The sequence below is a fragment of the Xiphophorus hellerii genome, chromosome 23, assembly GCF_003331165.1.
Source record: "Xiphophorus hellerii strain 12219 chromosome 23, Xiphophorus_hellerii-4.1, whole genome shotgun sequence".
In the NCBI taxonomy this organism is placed as follows: Eukaryota; Metazoa; Chordata; class Actinopteri; order Cyprinodontiformes; family Poeciliidae; genus Xiphophorus; species Xiphophorus hellerii.
The window spans coordinates 24,958,906-24,979,885 of record NC_045694.1 but is presented as its reverse complement, the minus strand read 5'-3'; the positions used below and the strand labels follow the sequence as shown (position 1 = coordinate 24,979,885).

The following is a 20,980-nucleotide window of genomic DNA, read 5'->3' as shown; positions in this document are numbered from 1 at the left end:
GCAATGTGTTCACCCCAGCAAACAGAGCATGATCTCCTTTCTCTCTTGTTCTCTCTGGCAATCTGCAGGCACAGCCGTGTAGATACACATGCAGCAGGCGGCGTACGTGTGTTTGTGTCTACGTCTGTGTCGCTGCTGCTGCCGACAAAAGCGCGGGGAAGTAGGAGCGCAGGACGCTGAAGACGCAGAGAAGAACAACAGAGGGCAGGGGGGAAAAGCGTAGCGCAAGATCAGAGAGGAAACGACAAAAAAGGGAAGAGGAAAGAGAGAGAGATCAGGAAGGGATGGTAAAAGGAGGCAACACTCAAGGTAGAGGAGGACAAAGGGTGTAAGGAGAGGAGGTTAAAGTGGTTTAGCAAAGCAGAATGAGTAAAAAAATAAAATAAAACGGAGGTGAAAGATCGGACAGAAGGTGAAGCAGATGAAATGCTGCCCCAACAGATAAGGGGGAAGATGGGTTGGATCAGGAGGGAGAGGAGGACCTGAGATGGAACAGATACGATCTCTATAGAGAGAGACCCTACACTCGACTGGACAAAGCTTCTGCTAAGCCTGATGTCAATGCTTAGGGAAAGTGCTAGCTTGCAGCTGCGGCGTTGCAATCTCCAGACAGACAGCGGATGTGTTACCTCTCGATTTGCGTGCAAACGTCAACCATTTGGGGCAAATAAACAGCGATTTTATGTGGCAGTCAAGTACAAAGTATCGCTTAATTGTGAAGTGTTAGGAAAATTCTTTTGAACGGCTCCAAGTAGTGAACGGTCAAGTCTCAACTTAGGGAGGACTGTTTGTTTTTTTACGACTTTGCTTATGATGCGCTCTCTGCTCACACCTCAACAACTGTTGTTGTTTTTATTTAAATACAAATGATTAAAGTAGTTAAGCACAATAGATAAATAAATGGCTGTATATTCTTTATATTTAATGGTGCAAAAGAGGATACTTCTTTCTGCCAAAGCAACTCAAGTCTATTTTTCTTTAATTGTGCTTCTAAATTACAAATAGGCATAAATGTATACAACACTTGGTAGTAAAAAAAACAAAACTTCTTTTTTTGATTTCCATGTGCTTGACATAATTGGAAAGCTGAGAAACTACACTTTTCACAATATGTGAATAACTCAAAATGCACCAAGTAGAATTGTTCATGACAATATTTGAGTTAGGAGTCTAATATTTTCATTTCAGGTTGTATATATTGAGACGCGTTATTGTGGCCAATTTCAAGTTACAAGGTCTGTGAGTGTTTGTTGAATGGGGTAAGTGGTCGTCGGCCTGAAACAGTTTGAGAAACACTGGTGTAGAACAATCGACATATAGATGGTTGAAGTGGAAGCTAACATGTGAAAAGGTTAAAGTTTATGAGTTGCTTCCCATTTCGGGGTTTTTCCAGAGCTGAAGAGACCACCACACAACATGTGTGAGGACGTATAAATAGCGAGAGCCTCTCTGTGTTAGCTAGAAGTTTGATGCTTTTCGGACTGTACCTCATTGATCAAGTAAAGCCTTGAAACGAACATGTGTGAGTATACCTCTGATTCTGCCTTGGACGTTTCCTTAACAGTAATTTTCCCAACAGAGTAAAAATTTTTTTTTTTAGCTCCATCTGATTACACGCTTTGCAAAGGACACAGAGAAAGGACAGAGGCAGCGGTTGCTATCGCTAAAAGCTCTCCGTTCTCATATTTATGCTCGGCGTATGCACCAATAGAAATGGGCTTCAAAATGATTCCAAACTAGCATCCTTCTGCCACTGCAGATAACATCTCAACAGCCAGTCACTCTGCAAAATAAATTTAAGCCTTCCCCTATCTTTCCATTTCTCTTCCTGAGCACAACGCCGGCTCTGATGAAGGGTGCTGGGTGCAGCGGTGCAGAGTCTAAACTTATTTCTTCCCCCTCTTTGCACAGCTCAATATACTTTAAGAATTACACTCAATGCTTTTTAAATCACTAATAAAAGGAACCGAACCGAACGCTGTAATCATTGTGTTGTTGTCATGCGACGCCAAGTTCTCCATTTGTTAGCAGGAGACTGTCCGCACGCAATTGGTTGATTACTTTCCTGAATGGTCAATCACTTACACAGTGATGTCCAATCAAGCTTACACGAAAACCACGGCGCTCAAATAAATACAAAAAAAAAAAAAAAGGCCAATGCAACCCTAATGGTTAGCGAGGGTGAAGAGAAAAAGAAAAATCATTGTGCTGATCACATTAGTGAATAGTAACAAATTTACACATAAAACAAGAAGAATGGCCTAAAATAAACAATCCCAAAGTTATTCAGAGGAGTCTTTTCCACTTACAGCAGAAAGGGAGGAGTATGTCGTCTTGGAACTACATCTCGGTGCACGAGAACCATTTGGAATTTGTCAAGTGACAAAAAAGGATGAAATTATAGCAGCAAGAGGGGAAGAAGGGTATCTGTAAAGGTCATAAATAAAAGAGAACTATTCAATTTTCATCTTCTTTCCGTCGCCAAGCTACTATAAGCTGTTTTTGATTCATGTGCCCCTTCCCATGCATGCAAAACCTGCACTGATGATTGAATCAAACATGAGGAAAACATGTAAATATGATCTGCGCTCATATAAGAAGAGCGCATCTAATAAGTTTAGAATACTCTCAGACACAGAAATTCACAATTGAGATCTTATATGTTGTTGGTGTCAGGCAGAAGCTTATATCCTGTTTTCATTTATGCTTTCTTGTGAAAATCAACTCTACACCTTTCTGTGCACTGGGGTTTTAGAGAAACATTTCCAGAAAAAAAAATCAAATATAAAAAGAGAATGTGCCTTTGACCAAACTGTCAAAATTTACATTTCTTTTAGTTCCTGCAAAGCTCTATTTTTGGAGATACAGGGTTTCTCTCCGACAGCAGCGATATGTAAAAAAATATATATATACTGTATATCTCAAACAGTGAACTCTGGAGATGTTTTGTTTTCCCTCGCTTATGATTTTCCTCATTGGTAAGATAAATATGAGTCATATTTTATTGCTCTGAGTTTCAATTTGGACACGTATGAGAGAAGTAACATTGACCAGACATATAATTATGTCCGGCATTTGGGTCATTAATGCACACGGGGACGAAACGTTGGTCCGTTCCATCAGATAAGCTTCTGTAGCTCAGTTGGCAGACAGAGCTAATACTAGTTCTGACAGAATGGTGTCAGAATACACAGACCATTACCGTTTTTTTGGCTTAAGGGGCTGCAGACTTGCAAACTTGAGTAGGTTCCCACAATGGTCCCAGTCCTTCATCGAAAGAAACACCAGTGGACATGTGGAAGAAGGAGCAATGGAAAATGGCAACCTAGCCCAATGAATCACTCATCTTCATTTTGGGCCATATCAAAAATCTGAATGCTCTTAAAGGGACGGTTGTGCCAGAATGTGTTGATAAAACCCATTGAATTGTTAAAATGTTAATAAATAGCTGTTTGTTTCAACTTTCAGTAAGCATTTCTTAAAATTAAATAATATTAAATATCTTTTCACACTGATCAGTCTCTGTAGAATTCAGCGATTGTTTTGGTGTTTTTTTTGCATTCAAAATCAGATTTTGTGGTGCTAAAACGGAAATGTTTGCAAGGAATTTTTTTTACGACATTTGTGTATGCGTGATGTTAAATGTGACTTTTTATTAACTGCTGTATCAATCATGGACTATAACTTGACATCAAGTAAAGATGAGGCAGGAGTGACTTAAACCCAATGTTTATGAGCAATTTTGAGAAATATTTGCAGTGAAATTAGAAAAAATATGGGAATCTCTTGATTTTGCATGAATTCGGCAGATTTGTGAAAAATGTTGATGCAATATGGAGTCTAGAGGGCCACATGAAAAGCTACGACGGGTCAAATATGGCCCCTACGCCTTGAGTTTGACACATGTGATGGATATGAGGGGGATGCAACAGAAGGAAGAAAAAAACCCCCAGAAAAAGCAACTGCGGACATTTGACCACTTTCACCAAGCCTATGTCAGAGACAACTGGATGGATATTCAGTACGTAAACCTGTGATGAGCAAAGCTATGCTTACAGCTGATGCACTGAAGCCTTCCCCAACCGTTGGCCTCGTGCACTGCCCGAATTTTTGCAACTCGTCGCAGATTGCGCACACCACCTTTCCCTCAAACTGGACGATTTGGGAGGCGCTCTTGCTGAGCAGGTTCACCTATACCGACATTAATAAGATCCCTCTATGGCTCACCAACGTACGTGTCAAGTTAAAAAAGCCACACCACTTGCTTGGCTCACACACTCAATGCAAAGCTCTAAACGTGGGACTGTAAGGAGACAAAGTCTGGGGCAAGCAAAATAAAAAATAAATAATAAAAAAGGAAGAAACATGACCATGATTATTTAAAGCTTGGATTTTCATGGGCTGGATCTGAAGATGCTCAGCCACCACTGCGTTGTCTTACAAGCCCCGGGAGGTTTTTGATAAAAGGCTGAATGAACTGCGGTCACAGCAGAAAGGAGTTCAGAAATTTAGCACTGCAAGTAAGAAGGCAACTGAAGCTTTATATCACGAGGTGCTACGCATAGCTGAAGCAGGTAACGGAACATCAAGTACAGCAACAGCAAAAAGTTGACAGAAAGTCTACAGATATAGCAGTTCGCACACTTTCCAAGAACCAGACATTCTCTTTATATTGCTAATATTAATATTCTTCGAGCGGCTGTTTGCTTTATTTCAAAGATGAAAAGAAAAATGAGTAGGTGGAAGACTTACAAACCAAATTGAAAAGCTCTACAGGCCCCATATGTTTATTTATTTTAAGATTGTATTTCCTCACATAAAGAGGTGTCACTTCATTCCATATTCCACCTACCAGTTGCGTGAGTGAGCCCCCAGACCTCCTGGCCGTAGACGTCGGTCTTGTTCCAGACCAGCTTGTGAACCAGACCGGGCCCCGCGGGGTACCACCGCTGATACAGCCGTCCTTGGACAGACGCGCGGACGTGCACCTTGGACAGACCGCCCAGAGGGGAGACGGGCGAGGACGGGGACGGCGGGGTGAGGAGGATGCGCAGCAGCGAGGAGTAGCCGGCGGCGCGGGTGCTCAGGTAGCTGAGCTTCAGAAAGGCCCCTGGGATGGAGGCCTCCTCCTGAACCGCCTGGGGAGAGAACAGGACGGAGGGTGGGCGGAGTGAGAAATACGGCAGGGAAGAGAGAGGTGTTTCATCAAAACTTTGTCATTTGGAAAATGAGCTGGTGAAAGAACAGCTATTGGCGAGTAAAGGAAAGGGAAAGAAAGCTGCAGGACAGAATGTACAGGAAGAACTCAAAGTTTTTATGATCGTGTTTTTCTATTTAAGTACTAGACTGAAAGATGCCTCAAAGTCATTCTGGTTAATATTAGTTTATTATCTTGCAGAAGATTTATTAGTGTGCGAATTAAAGACCTAAAATCATGCTGTTTTTTTTTTGTTCACACCATTCTCAGCGAGTTCATCTCTCATTTAGGTCCTGGGTGGAACATGCTGGAACACGGCCTGCTTTTCTTCAGACCCTTCCTGCTTCCTGCCTCTTTTGTGCGGCGGTTTTGTTCATTGACGGAATAAAATGTTCTCTCGTTTGTGTTGAACATCTCTTTCTACAAATCCCATCCAATTCTCCAAAGTCTGCCAGAACAAATCACAGACAAGAGCGTTGATGGAATTAAATCTCACATTTTCAAGTAAAAAAATAAGATAAAAAAAAAAAATAGTCATCATCATGTTCTTGTTGGAAAAAAAATGAAGGATTCGAGATCAATCTTTTTCACATCAAAGTACGCCACTTCTCCCTAGCTGGATTTCCTTTAGAAACGTGAGCAAAACTTCATTGATATTCCGCTGATGTTGAAAAAATAAAATGTTGCAATTATGGTTTTTGGAATAGAAAGAAAACACAATTAAAATCACACGTGAATAAGTTGGTTCATGTGATAAGTTATCCTCCAGCTATTTCCTGTGAGTCACCATGTGACTCGTGTAATGCAAAAAATACAAATTTAAAAAATGTTTCCATTGGAGTTTTGCGAGATGAACCAATTTTGATACGGGCAAAAACAAAAACACCTCATCCTGGCGCTAAAACTTTTTAATCGACAAGTTTTTTGGGGGTTTATTTTGAAATTGCTGCATTTCCATTTAGCAAATATATTTTCAAAACGTCAAAATTACGCAACTATATGGTCGACGGAAACGCAGCTAGTGTCATACAAAGTGGTGGCAGTCGCATGCTTTTGCTTCAAGTGGAACTAGTCAGTGAAATAATAAGGGCGGAGGTCTACCTCCAATGCAAAAGAGAATATCAAGAACCAAAAGTGATTTTTTTTAAAAATTAAAATACAGCAGTATAATGCAAAATCTTTAATTAAAATAAAACTTTATCATGAGTGAAATGTCTATAATGCCATTTTATTATTTATTCAACTATTTCTTTGCCGTAGCTCACAATTAAATCATTAAAACCGTCACTAAGTTGGTTTATTGGTTCATTGGCTAACCTGCACAGAAACTCAATCAAAAACTAATCAATCACGGCTGCAGTAGATGATGATTACCACTGCGTGTGACGGTAAGGATGAAAATAAAGAAATGGGGTGCTACGACATACCATTTTTTGAATCAACCTATTTATTCATTGAATATACCTCATAGGAGATTTATTTCAATTATCACATACATGTTTACGCCATAAATTCCAGATGTAACTGTATCTAGAGATTTAGAAACTCATATTGAATTGTAGCACTTTTGGTCCTTGGTAGGAGAGCATATATGGTTAAGTTTATTCAGTTTGTTTATTCTATTCATGTTAAACAATAAATAGAAAGTCAACAGCCTGACCTTTACATCTGCCTTCCAGTCACCTAATTTGCCTTTGTGGTTGGGAAGTGGATGGAGGAAGCGCATATTTGCATTATGCTCATTTCTTCTTTGCATGATGTAAATAGGAAATGAGCTAAATTTGCAAAATCCTTTGGGACTCGGCTTGTTTGTTGCTGAGCTGTAGCAAATTGCATCTAGGAGTTATTGTTACTGATCTACATATATTGTCACGTAGTGCGCAGGTTTCACAAGGATGTTTGATTGTCTTATTTCTTCCCATCACGAGGGATGACATTTTTTGGGAGGGGTTTTTTTTTTTTTTTTTGAAGCCTCTCAGGAAAATGTTAAATGAAGCACAGTGAAGTGCAAATTAATGCTCACTCAGAAGATGAATCCAATTGACTTTAGAGAATATTTTTCATCAAGCAAGTGACGCAAGTGATTGAAATTCTTAAGAGCAATGTTTGAAAATTGTTTATCCAAATGAGAGCGAGAGAGAGTACAAAGTCAGATTGTGAATCTTTCCAAGTCTGACAAAGGAGGAAGATTTTCCGGGCGGACTGATCATTGAGCACACAACTTTAATTGTCTGAAAACAGAATGGATTGCGTGCTCAGGTTTACATGTATTCACATTTTAGCTCGCCAATAGATTCAGAATAATACATGCAGACATGGGTGTTTCATGGATGCCACACACTTTTAGTAGCCATCAACAAGGTCCTAGAAAAATTCAGAGTGTTTTACTATTTATCAGAATCAGTGGAGCTCATTAAGCATATTCCAATAATTGTCCTTGGGTCTGAGGCTAAAGAGCTCTGGTGTTGTTCATCTTTATTTACTCCAAAATCAGTCTTCAGCCTCCTTTTGATTCATGAGGTGAAGTTTGAAAGCCACTTTTTGAGTCATCCAGACATAATTGTTTCCTCAAGTGTTTCCAAAAGATAAATTATTGTCTCCTTCGATAATTACCGTATTTTCCGCACTATAAGGCGCACCTAAAAACCTTCAATTTTCTCAAAAGCCGAGAGTGCGCCTTATAATCCGGTGCGCCTTATATATGGACCAATATTGAGCCACAACAGGTCTCGCAACTACGGTAAGCAGCCGCCGACTTCATTTTCCCCCGTAGAAGAAGAAGCGCGCGGTGCATGATGGGTTTTGTGTAAAGACCCCAAAATGGCTCCTATTAAGAGACACGCTTAAGACGCAGAGTTTAAGCTCAAGGCGATCAGTCACGCAGTAGAACACGGGAATAGAGCAGCAGTGAGAGAATTTAACACGAACGAATCAATGGTGCGGAAGTGGATATATATTGTGATTGCACCAATGTTTGATTTACCGTAACAGTATCAGACTGTTTTTTACGTGTTTATTGAATCGAGGAAATGTTCCCCTCCACTCTATGTTATACCTTGCTGTTGTTAAAAGATAAACTGTGTCACGAAAATACCAAATACCACGTCACTGACTTTACCTCGGGGAAAATAATAAAACGGCTGTTTATTCATTTTGGGAATGAACGGAGTTTTCAGAACGCTGGTTTGTAATCTATTAATAAAGTTTGACTGACCTATCTGACTATTTTGTTGACATTCCCTTTAGCGCAGTTCCATCTAATGGAGGCATAACGTAACCCCAGCTTCTACTGTAGCGTCTATTCTATGCGCCTTATAATGCGGTGCGCCTTATATATGAAAAAAGTTTTAAAGTAGGCCATTCACTGAAGGTGCGCCTTATAATGTGGTGCGCCTTATAGTGCGGAAAATACAGTATAAGCTTGAGCTTGAAGTTTCTGGAGCACTAACTCGCAGTTTGCCTCGTTGTGGAAAATGACACCTTCCAGTTTAGTATAAGGTTGAAAGATGGTGGTTCCCAGGTTGTTCTTGAACATCATAATATGTTTTCTTTTACTTCTGGGTGACGGTTTTGGTAAAACTTTAACCAAACCTTCATATAATTCGAAACACACATCGGAACTGGTTTTGGAATGGTAAAAAGGTGAATATTGAGTTTCCAGCAGTGCCTGCATCTCAATCCTATTGAGTTTGAGCCAGAAATCAAGCAATAAAAATGAATAAACTCAAATTTCAGGACGCACATCTAGTCTGAATGATGATGGTTACAAAACGCCTGAGGTGAGAGTTCGACTTCTAGAGATATTTAACCAAATATTAACTAAATATCAAACAAATGTTTGAATCTTTATGTATAATTGACCTTGTGAGGATTAGCGAAAATAATACGTTTTGAAAATGACTCAAGCTGTTTTATATCAGTAGCTATTTGCTACACATTCAGTTTTGTTTTAAAAATGTCTCCCTCTTTCACTTAAAGTCTCACTTAGTACTTCCAGTAGCTGGGATGAAGAATTTTTAAACATTGTTTCAAACAGTTTCAATCACTTGCATCACTTGCTTGGTGATAATATTCAAATAAATCATTTAAAAGCTCCAATCCGATACTAAGATTTGAAAGATGAGGATTTTGGTTGACTTCCGCTACAGACACCACCTCTCAGCCGCTGCATCAGACAGTGGAGGCTCTGAGCTGCTGTTTCAGCTGCGGACTGATGCTGTCTCAGAACAGAAAATAACCCTACCACCGACCGTTCATTTCCACCACTGAGACATTCTGCACTTTGCCAGTTTAGTTGTACTCCAGTTTTTTTTCCCCGTAAGAAGGAACTGTGCGAGAACTCACATGTATCACTATCATTCCTGCTTTTTAAACATCTAATGTGAATAGTCTTTATTTTTGCACCAGCTTTCCTATTTTCATTTCGATTTCTAGAGACTATTGCAATTTTTACTTTTTCTAGTTTGTGTGGGCTGCTTATTATTGGATCTGTAAAGTTGATCTTTTATGGTACATAATCTCCAATTTTGAAATTAGACAATTATTTAAGAATAGCTGCGTTTCCTTTACAAATGTCCTCAAAACTTTTTCGATGTTCTGCTAATGTCGGTAAAACAGAATTTTGCAACAGCGATGTTTCCGTTTAATTAAAAATGCGATTAAAATTGCACGTAAAAAAAACTTGCTCATGCAATAAGTCATTAAAAATCACGACAGTGATTCATACTTCAGCCACGGCACAGCGTTCATCATCAGCCATCAGAGAAGACGTCGGTTTCTTATAATTCTAAGTGCTGCTACTTGTATGTGGGGATTTTTGGGGGAAATGTTTGTTGCCAATTTTACAGAAGCGCTGAGTTCAACAGTTCAGAATGACAAACTAAACTTTTGATGAACTGGGCGATGCTGTGAGACCTCTGGAGGAGTCAGACGCTTCAACTTGTGGCTACAATTAAGCATGTTGCTTTTGTATACAACAGGAAAATGTGTTTCCATTGCAGTTTTGCAAAATACACCAACTTCCGAAACTGCCGTGTTTCCATTAAGCACATTTATTTTCGCAATTCCAATTTGTGCAACTTTATGTTCAATGGAAATGCAGCTACTGTGCCAGCGTGTTGTACCTGGAGCTCAGGCACAGCCGGGGCCTTCTCTGCGCATGCTCCTGTGTATCTGGGGAGCGGGTAAGGCAGGACCAGTGGATAGGGACTCAGAACGCTCCTGATGTCACATTTTGGCGTCTCAGCCTCCTCCCTGGCCATGGTCACATGATCTAAAACCAGGAAGTTGTTGTTTGGAGTCCATATGGTGCGTGTCTGTGGCAGGAAGGGCGGGCGCTGGAACATGAGGGTCACAGACATGGCGCCGAAAGTCACCAAGTCGAAACTGGAGTCAAAGAAGAGCGAGACGTGGTCAGGCTAACGGTAAGGGCGGAGCGATCCGTTCGAATGTGCGCGCCTGCATTCTCTACCTCCCGTCCTTCCTGCTGACGGTGTAGCCGTACTCGGGATGCTGTGGGAAGGTGATGTTGACTCCAACTAGAGGCGAGCCGTCCTGCAGCACGACGTTCCCTCGAATCACAGCCACACGGCTGTCAAAACAAAGGTGGCGAGATAAAAGAGAGAGGGGAGAGAAAAAAATAGAGATAAACAGGGAGACATGACAGGTTCACAATGACGGAGAGTATAATCATTGTTTGAAGAAAGCAGCACATTGTCATGCACTAGCCAAACGACCTTGTGTTGGAAGAATAAGCAGCCGCCTTTATTCTGCTCAGTGCTTTTCTCTTGTATTGCTCGGAGAAGTCTGCCAGAGATTGCTAGGATACAGGCCATAAATATAACTTCATCCACAACGACGCCTCAACATCTTGTCATTTAAAAAGCAAACTTTAATCTGAAGGGGGACTGTGTCAAATAGAAGAAGAGGCTGTTTTTGTTTTTGCTAAGCAGTTTTTCAGCTATTGGACATAAATTTGCGGTGTGTCTTTAGCAGCATGTGCAATGGTCAAACGAAGACAATCGAGGTTTGACAGAAGCACTCATTACTGTGGACATGGGGGTCAGTTTATGAGGTGGCGGGTAGATTTCATCCACATAGCAGTTCCTGAGTGAAGTGACTGTCATGCCAGCTTGTGGCAAAAGTTTGAAATCCAAATGAAACCTGAAATCTGAGACCTTAGGATCCAGAACATTTCATACATCTATGTTTTGTCGTTGTCGATGAAGCAAGCAACAGATTTATATCTCATTAGATGTATTGGGCAACTCAAAGGAAGACACTGCTGTTATTACTAGCATGATATGAAATGTTAGGGTTTCATTCAACTGTTGTAAACTCAGGGTTGTGAGTTTTTAACACATTTTTTCTAGAACGTATTTATTAGTAAGCCTAAACTGAAAAACTATCTATACGTAGCTGTGTCGCTAAAACAACACAACTGCAGGTTTATCTAGCTAGCTTGTCTTGTTTTCAGATCCTTTTTCTGTTCTTTATAATAATAAACATTGAGTCTATAGAGTAAACAAAGTTCTCCTCATCTCTTAGTCTTTGATTCCCATCATTTACAATAGAACAAACTTAACTGTCCCTTAAAGGAAGCGCCTTGGTGGCGTCCCTGTAGCTATTGCGGCTGTCCTCCAATGTGCCGGACAGGACATTAGCTGGCCTTTCTAACAGAACCACACATCAGTGATGTGGTATTTCTGAAGAAGCGGCGGTTTTCAGAAACCACCAAACTTTCTCAAGAGGACCCAAGGGATCCTCTAAAGCTTTACGGCTCTGTTTGAAACGAGGAGTGGAAAAACGCAATTCAAAATGTGTCGAGGGAAGTCAAAATTATTTTTGCTTGAAAGCAGCCAATTATGGCAGTGCCTCCATGATGATTAAGTTAGGGATATTCTCTCTTTTGGTAGTGCTAAGACGGTATTCACTGTGAATAATAATGCACATAAAGGTACATTTTGGTGGTTAAATTATTAAACTAGGCATTTACAAGTCTTTATTTTAGAGAGGGCCTCAAGTATGTGCAGATTTTTGCGGTGATTGTAGACCAACACTCGTGAATACCAAAGGTCCACTGCATGAAAGATTTTTTGAAATAGGGAATTGCTTGGAACGTTTTAAAGTGACAGGTGCAAATTTTAATTCCTACTCTTGAATTGGATGCATGTGATTCAAATGTTTACTGGTCATTTTGTTCTTGTTGAGCTCACTGTGATGTCTATTTAAAGTAACTCCCAATGGTCTAACCATAATCTCCCAAATGATAGATGATTACATATTACATGCGTTAAAATACATAAAAATAGGTCAATAAAAGGTCAGTTCATAGGAGCGAACTCATTCACACTCAGTGAAAAAGAGGTATAATGCAAATTAGTTGGATGATAAAGTAAAATTTAATTGATCTACATATACGCCTTTTTCTGACTGTTAGGAAATCAAACATCACGAGTTAAGTACATGGATAAGAAACAGAAGGTGGAAGGGATTGAATAGCTGCACATAGATACGATCAGGACCTGAACTGGAAAGAGTCTCTCCACATTCACACCCACACACAGCCCTTTAATGAAGGAATATCTATTACACCAGAAACAGAGGCTAGATGAAGGATGGTGAGGTTTATGCGGGTGACTGGATCGGCCCGTTTGTTACTCCCATCCTGAAAGCTGCCATTGATTTCTCCACTGAAAAAAAAAACCCACTAGAAAAACTGCCACATAATTAATTTATTTGCTTATTCCACAAGAAAAAACCGAGTTGGGGAAGCGCTGCGCTTTTGTCCATTTTTCAGAAACCCATCATCGCTTGTTTTTCATCCGAAACTTCGCGGACCATCATAATGCAAAGGAGAGGCGCATTTTTCACCGTTAAATTCATGGTGACACCTCTGTGACTGACGTAACTGAATGACAGATAAAGCATTAATACGCAACAAACACAAACTCAGTAGTTGTAGTCTGACACTAACACCGGCGCACGGAGCGTTGCTCTGGCCTAGCGTCACTGAGATGTATGCAAGGGCGTGCCAACACATGAAAGACCTCATTCACATGCAAACACACACGCACGTTCGTTAAACAAATAACGGCAAAGTGGACGTCGTAATTTATTAACACAAATGCTCCATAAGCTGCAATTCACTCCTTTCGGCTTAATGCCCGCCGAGACAATTCAAGGACAGAGACGTGCAAAAGCAAACCCCGTAGAAGAATGCGCCGGCACGCACAAAGCCGCGCATGCAATGAGTAAACAAGTTGCATACCTGGTATCAAAGGGCACGTCTCCCGGGAGAGTGTGTGTGGCCGCCTTGCCGAGGAGGAAGCGTATTCGGCGGTAGAAGCTGTGCGTGTGCGTGCTGGTGGGCGCGCTGGCGGGCAGCGGGCTCTGCTGCAGCAGGGCGAGCGGGTCGGCCGAGCCGTGGCACAGCGGGTCGGAGCCGCAGCTTAGCTGCTCGCAGCAGTCCGGGTCCACACAGTCGATCAGTCCGTCTGGAGAGCAGAGGATGTTAGAGACGTTACATGTTTCACTTCAATGAAGGCGAGATGGGAGCGTCTTTATCATGCACAGTTAATTGATGATTTTAAGGACTTCGGCAGATTTAAGTGACTGGCTTAAATACAGCACCCTCTGTAATTATTGGCACTCTGCTAATGAAGTGCAAAAAAAGCATTCTATTTTTATTAACTTTGTCTTTCACAGTTAGAATATTTTGTTGCTTTTTTTTTATATCAACACATACCTGACTTACTTGAATAACATGCTCTCTTGCTTTTCTGATTCTGTTCGTCACAGTTTTAAAGGGAAAGGCATTATGTGTTTTCCACACACATTTTGTAGCACAGTGGGGTAACTATGTCACCTTCAGTTATAAAAATCCCATATATATCAAACATGACTTAAAATAAGTTTGACTTCATAATTTGAAATTGGGCCTCTGTCTCTTTAAGAAGCTCCTGCTCTTTCCGACACTCTGTTTTCAGCACCTCATCACAACAACATTTCTCCATTAAGCCTTTAACAACGGTTTTATCAGCGTTGCTGAGGCAAATGTGCCGTTCCAACAAGTGTTTGCTAATTGCTGCTGGCTAGTCTGTAGGACCTGAGTGGGAGAGTCACGGGGGAGGAGTGGTCTATGAGGCAGAAGTTTGAAAACTGCAGCTGCGAGAAAGAGCTTCCTCCTCGAAGGCGACGCTCAATTACAATACTCATTTTGCTCAAGCGAATGGTTGCCAAGAGCGATTAAAGGGTTTCTCGAACGTTTTTGATGAGGGAAAAACATTATAAACATGATGCAAAGCTCAAAATGGTGATTTTACGCAATGCTGCCACTAATTATGCTCCGTGTTATTGTCTTTCTTTGCAATTCAGAAAAATGGCCGAAAGAAATGGGAACCCCTTTCATATTTTTGGATTACTGAATGTTCCTCAACACGTTGATCAACTTAAAAAGTAAAGAAGACAACAACAAAAAAACTGCAGCTAAACTTAAATATTGAACTGAAATAGACTGCAACGTCATTTGTATTTTTATAGAGATCAAGCTTTTTCACTCATCAAAATGACTCTCCAGTTTTCATTCCTGGATGTTGTGCATGGAGGTGTTAAAAAACTAAGGAGAGCGGACAAAAGGCTCGATTCACATTCAGCTTAGTGCAGTGTTTTGGTCTGGGGACCGTTCTGGAGACTCTTGAGCTCATCGACCAAAGAACGACGCTTTGAATGAGGAGCATAACAGACAACCCTAGGAATCCTCTTCAAACACAGAAACTCAACAGTGTTTTCAGTAAAACGCCTTTACAGATCGGCTGCAGCACAGACCACTATAAGAGAGACACATTTAGAGACACAGCTGCTACCATGTCCAGTTTTTCTCTAGGAGCCACCAAGTATGTTTTTTAGCTGAATTGAAATCGAGGACTCTGACGAGAACAGAGTCTGGAAGCATGTATGAAAGGAAACAAGTATTTAAATGTTTTCTTATTTTGCAAAGTGTTTGGAAGCCTTTTCCTGCTTGAATGACTCACAGGTCGGAGTTAAGTAGCATGTCAAACAAAATGAACCTTCAGCTGAAAATAAGACAGAAAAATAAACGTGGAAAAAGTGTCCCAAAAATAATAATAATACGATTTGTGAAAGCTTTTCAAGAAGTGCAAACCTTACAAGACTTTTTTCTTTTTTAAGAGTCAACACGAAACCATGCAGTCCGAGTCAACATTACCTACATGACAAACACTCAAGTGTTCCTGCTGGAGCTCATGAAATCTATGATAATGAACTACCTGTGCATCTTCATTACTACAATAAAATTCATTATGGGTCATCAGCTGGCAATTACACCATATAACCCTATAAATATGCTCCGATTTCCCCTCCCAACCCCCAGCGTCGCTTGAGTGTGATCCATAAAAGTCTAGCGTAAACAATGGGGGCCACAAACACAAACCAAGGCGACAGGTAATGGGAGCCGGGCCGGCATTCGTGTTTCCCTATTTTGAACGCAGCTCTAAAAAGGCAGGAAACAGCGCTGACATTTAAATGCATCTGACCGCAGAGCCGGGAGCTAAAGGGCAACAATATTCTATTATAACCTCGTCCTACAAAAGGTAGCGCGCCACAATGGGTAATTTCCATAAGAGATGCTGTTTGAACTTGAAAGCAGACTATTAATTGAATTTGAAATATTATCATTAAAAGAAATATGAGAGATCGCAGCTTTAAGAGGCAGATGTGGTTTTCTTGCTCAACTCGAGTGAAATATGCAAAAGAAGCTATTCTTTTTTAAGTATTAGTATTATTAGCAAAAATAACACATTTCTTCTTCCATTGCTGCCGTTCAGGTAACATAAATCAGACTCTCTCCTCAAACTTTCTCTCCGTCTGATTGCCAAAGATAGCATCTTTCCATCTCTGTCTGTCTTGAGAGACCAAAAAAAAAGAATTAGAAGAAGAAGAAAGGAAAAAGAAGACAGCTGTGAGAGAGAGAGGCCTACGAGAGCCAACAGTGTATCTGCCAATTAAGGGAGAGGACTGAATTGAGTGGTAGGAAATATCGCATTTGAAAGGCTGCACACAGAGTCAGAGGCAGAGAAAGAGTTGTCTGAGTAATTCTTTTAAGGTTTTGTCAGGTAGTCGTTCTTTTATCATAATCAGAACTAAACCGAAGAGCTCCGTGCGACCAACGCGACGATTGGAGGTAGTCCGCTAAGGCTCACGCAGCAATTTTATGCTATTTAATAATCAGGGTGACAGTGGCTCACCTTAAATATTTCCCAATAAAGCATTTACGGCTTTATTGGCTATAATAATAAAAACGCAATCCAAGATAATGCCACGGATCGTTTCCTCCTGTCGCCGGCCTCCCGGTTTACAGTCCGGGGCTCCGCGGTTGTAATCCGGAATGAGAAGCCGTGACTCACGTTTCGAGCAGCCATCAACCATGACACTTTGAAGTGTTGGCTGAGTCAGACGTGCGGCTTTGGTAAACAATGTGCAAGAAAAAAAAGGGAAAAAAAAGCAGTTACTTTGGTAGCTATCAGAAGCCCTGCGCCAACAGAAAAGTGTGTTTGAGGCTTCCTGCTGCTGCGGATTCAAACACCTCTCTCTGCACAAATCTGGAACAAAACAGGAGAAAAAACAAAACAAAACGAAAAAAAAAAACAAAAAAAAACACAAGAGCGAGCTTTCCATCCAAAACAAAGGCAACCCTACCTTGTTTGTAGTGATGGATTATAGCAGCACCTTAACAACCGTGTGTGCATAATGGATATTTGATGGAGTTTCAAAGCGAACGGGGCAAAGTTGAAAGCGGTGTGATATTGCGCTGCATGGGAACCTGGGTGTGTGTTGGAGACGAGCTGCCGATGGGACCGAAATGGCGAGGAAGTAACTGTAATGAGCACATCTGTGTCTGAAATGTTATTTTTATGCTTTTTTTCTTCCTTTCTTTTTTGAGGAGTGAATAAACAGCTACAGTACATGACTGAGCAGACTCTCACCATTTTTTTTTTTTTAGTTTGGAGGTTTCTTTAAAACAATTTTTAAAAAATCAAATCTTCTACGTGGGTTTCTGTATTTAGACTTGAAAAAGTGTCTTTTTATCCTGGCAGGCGGCCAAGTATTTAGCTGTGATTTGAGCGCGCGAGCGCAAATACATATTCAACGCGCCGTAATAACGGGCAGCGGGACTCACAGCGGGACCGGGATAACACAGAGAGACGGAGAGGGGAGGAACGATGAGGAGGACCTTTTTTAGTGGAGAAGAATGGCGATGAGGATGATTGGAACGGAACGGACAATCTGCCGATGAGACGGGGATGGAAGAGGTAATAGCAGTGGGAAGGGAAAAAAAAAGAAGAAGAAGAGAGATATAATATGATAGATGATGTAAAATGTCACCTCCGTCATTGTCAGTTCCATCACTGCAGTCAGTTTCCATGACAACGCTGCATCCTGGCCCACTCCATCCAGCCTGGCAAATGCAGCGCCAGCCACTCTGCTCCAGAGTACAGCGTCCGTGACCACTGCATAACCCCGGGCAGCCATCTAAAAAGACAGGTCCCACACACACACACACACGCACGCACACACACACAGACACACACGCCCCCGCATGCACAGACATTGTGGTTTTTTTGCATTAGTAGGTGAACATGTTTCTAAGTCAATTATAATATGTTTCCGAAGGTAATCGATTTCAGGAATTCAATTCAATAAGTTACATAAAGTCTTGTAAATAAGAAGTGTTTATTAGCTGAACAGTTTTCAGAAGATAATTTAATTTCTTAAGGGGGGAAAAAAAACTATCCAAAACAACCTGATCCTCTGTGGAGCACTAATTGTCTTACTTGTTTAATCATGAATTTACAGTGATTAGACACATTTTTGTTCAGTTTCGCTCGTCACACTGATTACTGCCTGACCTGAACAACTGAGACGCTACATCAACAGAACCTTTCTGAGAACATTACGTGGGCTAAATGGCCTCGGAAAGCAGAACATCATATAAGAAACAAACCCACTGATGTTTATCGGTCATACTTTAGACTTTGGGACCAAAACACTGAACAGTAATGAACCTTTCTCAGCCCATCAAAATGACCAAAGCCACAGCTTGGTTATGCAGCAGCGCAACAATCCGACACACACAAATCCACCTCTGAACGTTTCTTCAAGTGGCCTAGTCAAAGTACAGAACTAAATCCAACTACGATGATGTGGAAGGGCCGTAAGCATGTTGTTCATGTTTGAAAACCTTTCAATTTGACCAACTTAATACAGTTTAGCAAAGACGAGTGGCACCATAATGTCTCCATGGTGATGTAAAATACAACACCAGCTATTAAAAATGCAACTCGTTACAGTTGTTGCCCGTAAGGGAGGATTTAGGGGACAGTTTAATTTTTAGATAGCGTCTAGTTGGTTTGGAAAGCGTTTCCCCCCTTAATTATGAAAGTTCTTACTTAAAAAAATGCTTTATGTCTCTTTGTCTAATTATAAAATGGTTAAAGTTTGACAAAGAAAGCAAAAACTCTTTTAGGAGATGAACGTTTTTTCACATGACTCCCTTTTAATGTTGGTGTTATGTAACACTTTAATTATTCGTAATCAAATATATCACTATGTTTGTCCTGAATCTAATAAATAGTGTATTTGCAGTTTGTGAATGGATATAATAGGAAATAATATATATTTTAAAGATATCCAAAGCTATTTAGATGCACTTTTATGTTCTAAACCAGGGCTGTCAAACTCCATTTTGGGCCATATCAAAAATCTGAATGTTCTTGTGCCAGAATGTATTGATAAAATCCGTTTAACTGTTAAAATATTAATAAGTAGCTGTCCCACCAGGATTTTGTGATTGTTTTTGTGGTTTTTTTGCAATCAAAATCGTATATTTTGTGATGCTAAGTTAGAAATATTTGTAAGGAATTTTTATATGTGTGATAATGTATGACATTAAATGTGACGTGAGTTTGACACGTGTTCTAAAACAAACAAACAAAAATAATTAAAAGTCTTCAAAAAAGCAACATTACCTTTCACAACGACATCCAGATCGTGAGTAACTGTGGAGGGAAACATGGGAGATTATGTAAAAAATAAATACACAATTAGCTTCCAAGTTGTCTGACACGTTTCGATTGGTGGCCGTGTTAAACGCCGCCAATCGAAACGTCAAGACGACAACCCACACGACAAGCGCCGCTCACCGATGTTGCAGTGCTCCCCCTCCCAGCCCGGCTGGCAGATGCAGGTCCCGTCGTGGCACTGGCCGTGCTCCTCGCAGCGCGGGTGGCACGCTCTCTGGTCGCACGCGGCGCCGATCCAGCCCTCCTCGCACTGGCACTGGCCCTCGGAGCAAACGCCGTGGCTGCCACATGGCACCGGGCACAGCTCTGGAGAACAGGTGGGCGGAGATGTATGTGGAGAGAGAGGAAGAGGGGAGGGGGGGGAGGATAAAAAAAAAAAAGAAAGAAAAAAGAAGAAAAAGCGCGTTAGCGTGAGAGGACGAGAGGAACGAGGAGGGAGAGGAACAGATGGAGGAAACGAGCACTGTGAAGAAAAACAAAGCAGTTAAAACAGACACAGGGGACACGGAGAAGTTTACTAATTTAGAGCTGAAGGTGGGCTTTCGGATTTAGGTGAGAGAAAGACGGGGCGGTGGGGTGAGGGGGACAGGGGAACGGGAGGCAAAACCTCAGAGAGTTTTAAAAATGTACTTTCTCACAACACATAATCTTCTCACCTCTAATAGTTCAGCCGCCTTAAGGAGGAGAGGAGTGAATAGACTCATAATAAAAGCCAAATGATTCGTATTTGCGCTGCGATATTTAAGCCACCGAGACTCCAGTTCAGCTCCATCACTCCTTTCTGACGTTTCGATCAGATTTAGTGAGAGTGCGATAATACCCCTTCTTTCGCCACGTTTCTCCGTTCTCTCTCTCCGTCGGCTCGCTCTGTTCAGGCTTCCTTCTCTTTTTGCAACATCCCCTTAAAATCCCCCCAGTCCCCTCACCACCACCACCACCTTTCTCCCTCTCTGCAACTCTCACTCTCTCTGCAGAGGAAAAGCCTCATCCATCAGTAAAGAGAGCAAAGTGCTGGAGGCACACAAAACCTACTTACCCAGCTGCAGTAAAAAGGAAAAAAAAAAGTTATTTCAATTTAAATATACATAGCATGGAGAGGGAGCTAAAAGTGGATTCAAGATTTTTTTCAGGCTCTCTATTAGAATTATATTAGCTTAGCCACGCCTCAACAAGACCAGAACATAAGAATCGCCAGAGCCTTTTGATTAAAAGGCCAGCAGGTAGAAAAAGAGGAGACTCATATCTCCAATATTCAGCCATGGTATATCATTATCATGAGCTATATCGCCGTAATATGGGCCTGAGAAGCCGCTGCCACAGGTCGCCTGCAGAGCTTCGGTAAAGGAGCCTCTCCTCCTCCAAGCCGTACGTTGTAAGTGTGGTGGAAAGAGAGAGAAGCCTGGCTCACAATGGCTTTTTTCCTTTCTTTTCGCCAACGCCGCAAGGACAAGGACACTTTGCACAGTGCGTTTTCCACCGAGCCGCGTTCGACGCTTTAAAACACAGCGGCGCGTGGGCTTGAGTAGCTTTGGCACAATGGCTTACCTCGCTGCCTGTTTTCCGTATTGTCGTCACGTGATTACTGTGCATGTAACCGAGCGGGCATTTCTGAGAGCAGAGAAAAGTAGCGATACTGGGAAGAGACACAAACGAGAATGGATTTTATTGTTTATTTTATTTATTT

General features: G+C 41.3%; 1 protein-coding gene across 1 annotated transcript in view; it reads right to left on the bottom strand.

The window, feature by feature from the left end:
• The window catches only part of tenm1 (teneurin transmembrane protein 1), a 300,806-nt gene that overhangs the window by 93,213 nt on the left and 186,613 nt on the right, over positions 1–20,980 (bottom strand). Inside the window, exons 12-18 of the mRNA XM_032555180.1 lie at positions 19,417–19,602; positions 19,243–19,272; positions 17,600–17,746; positions 13,467–13,692; positions 10,668–10,787; positions 10,321–10,582; positions 4,853–5,138 (exon numbers count right to left, since the gene is read on the bottom strand). Of these exons, the coding sequence (XP_032411071.1) occupies positions 4,853–5,138; positions 10,321–10,582; positions 10,668–10,787; positions 13,467–13,692; positions 17,600–17,746; positions 19,243–19,272; positions 19,417–19,602 (1,257 nt within the window). The remainder of the gene's footprint in view (positions 1–4,852; positions 5,139–10,320; positions 10,583–10,667; positions 10,788–13,466; positions 13,693–17,599; positions 17,747–19,242; positions 19,273–19,416; positions 19,603–20,980) is intronic.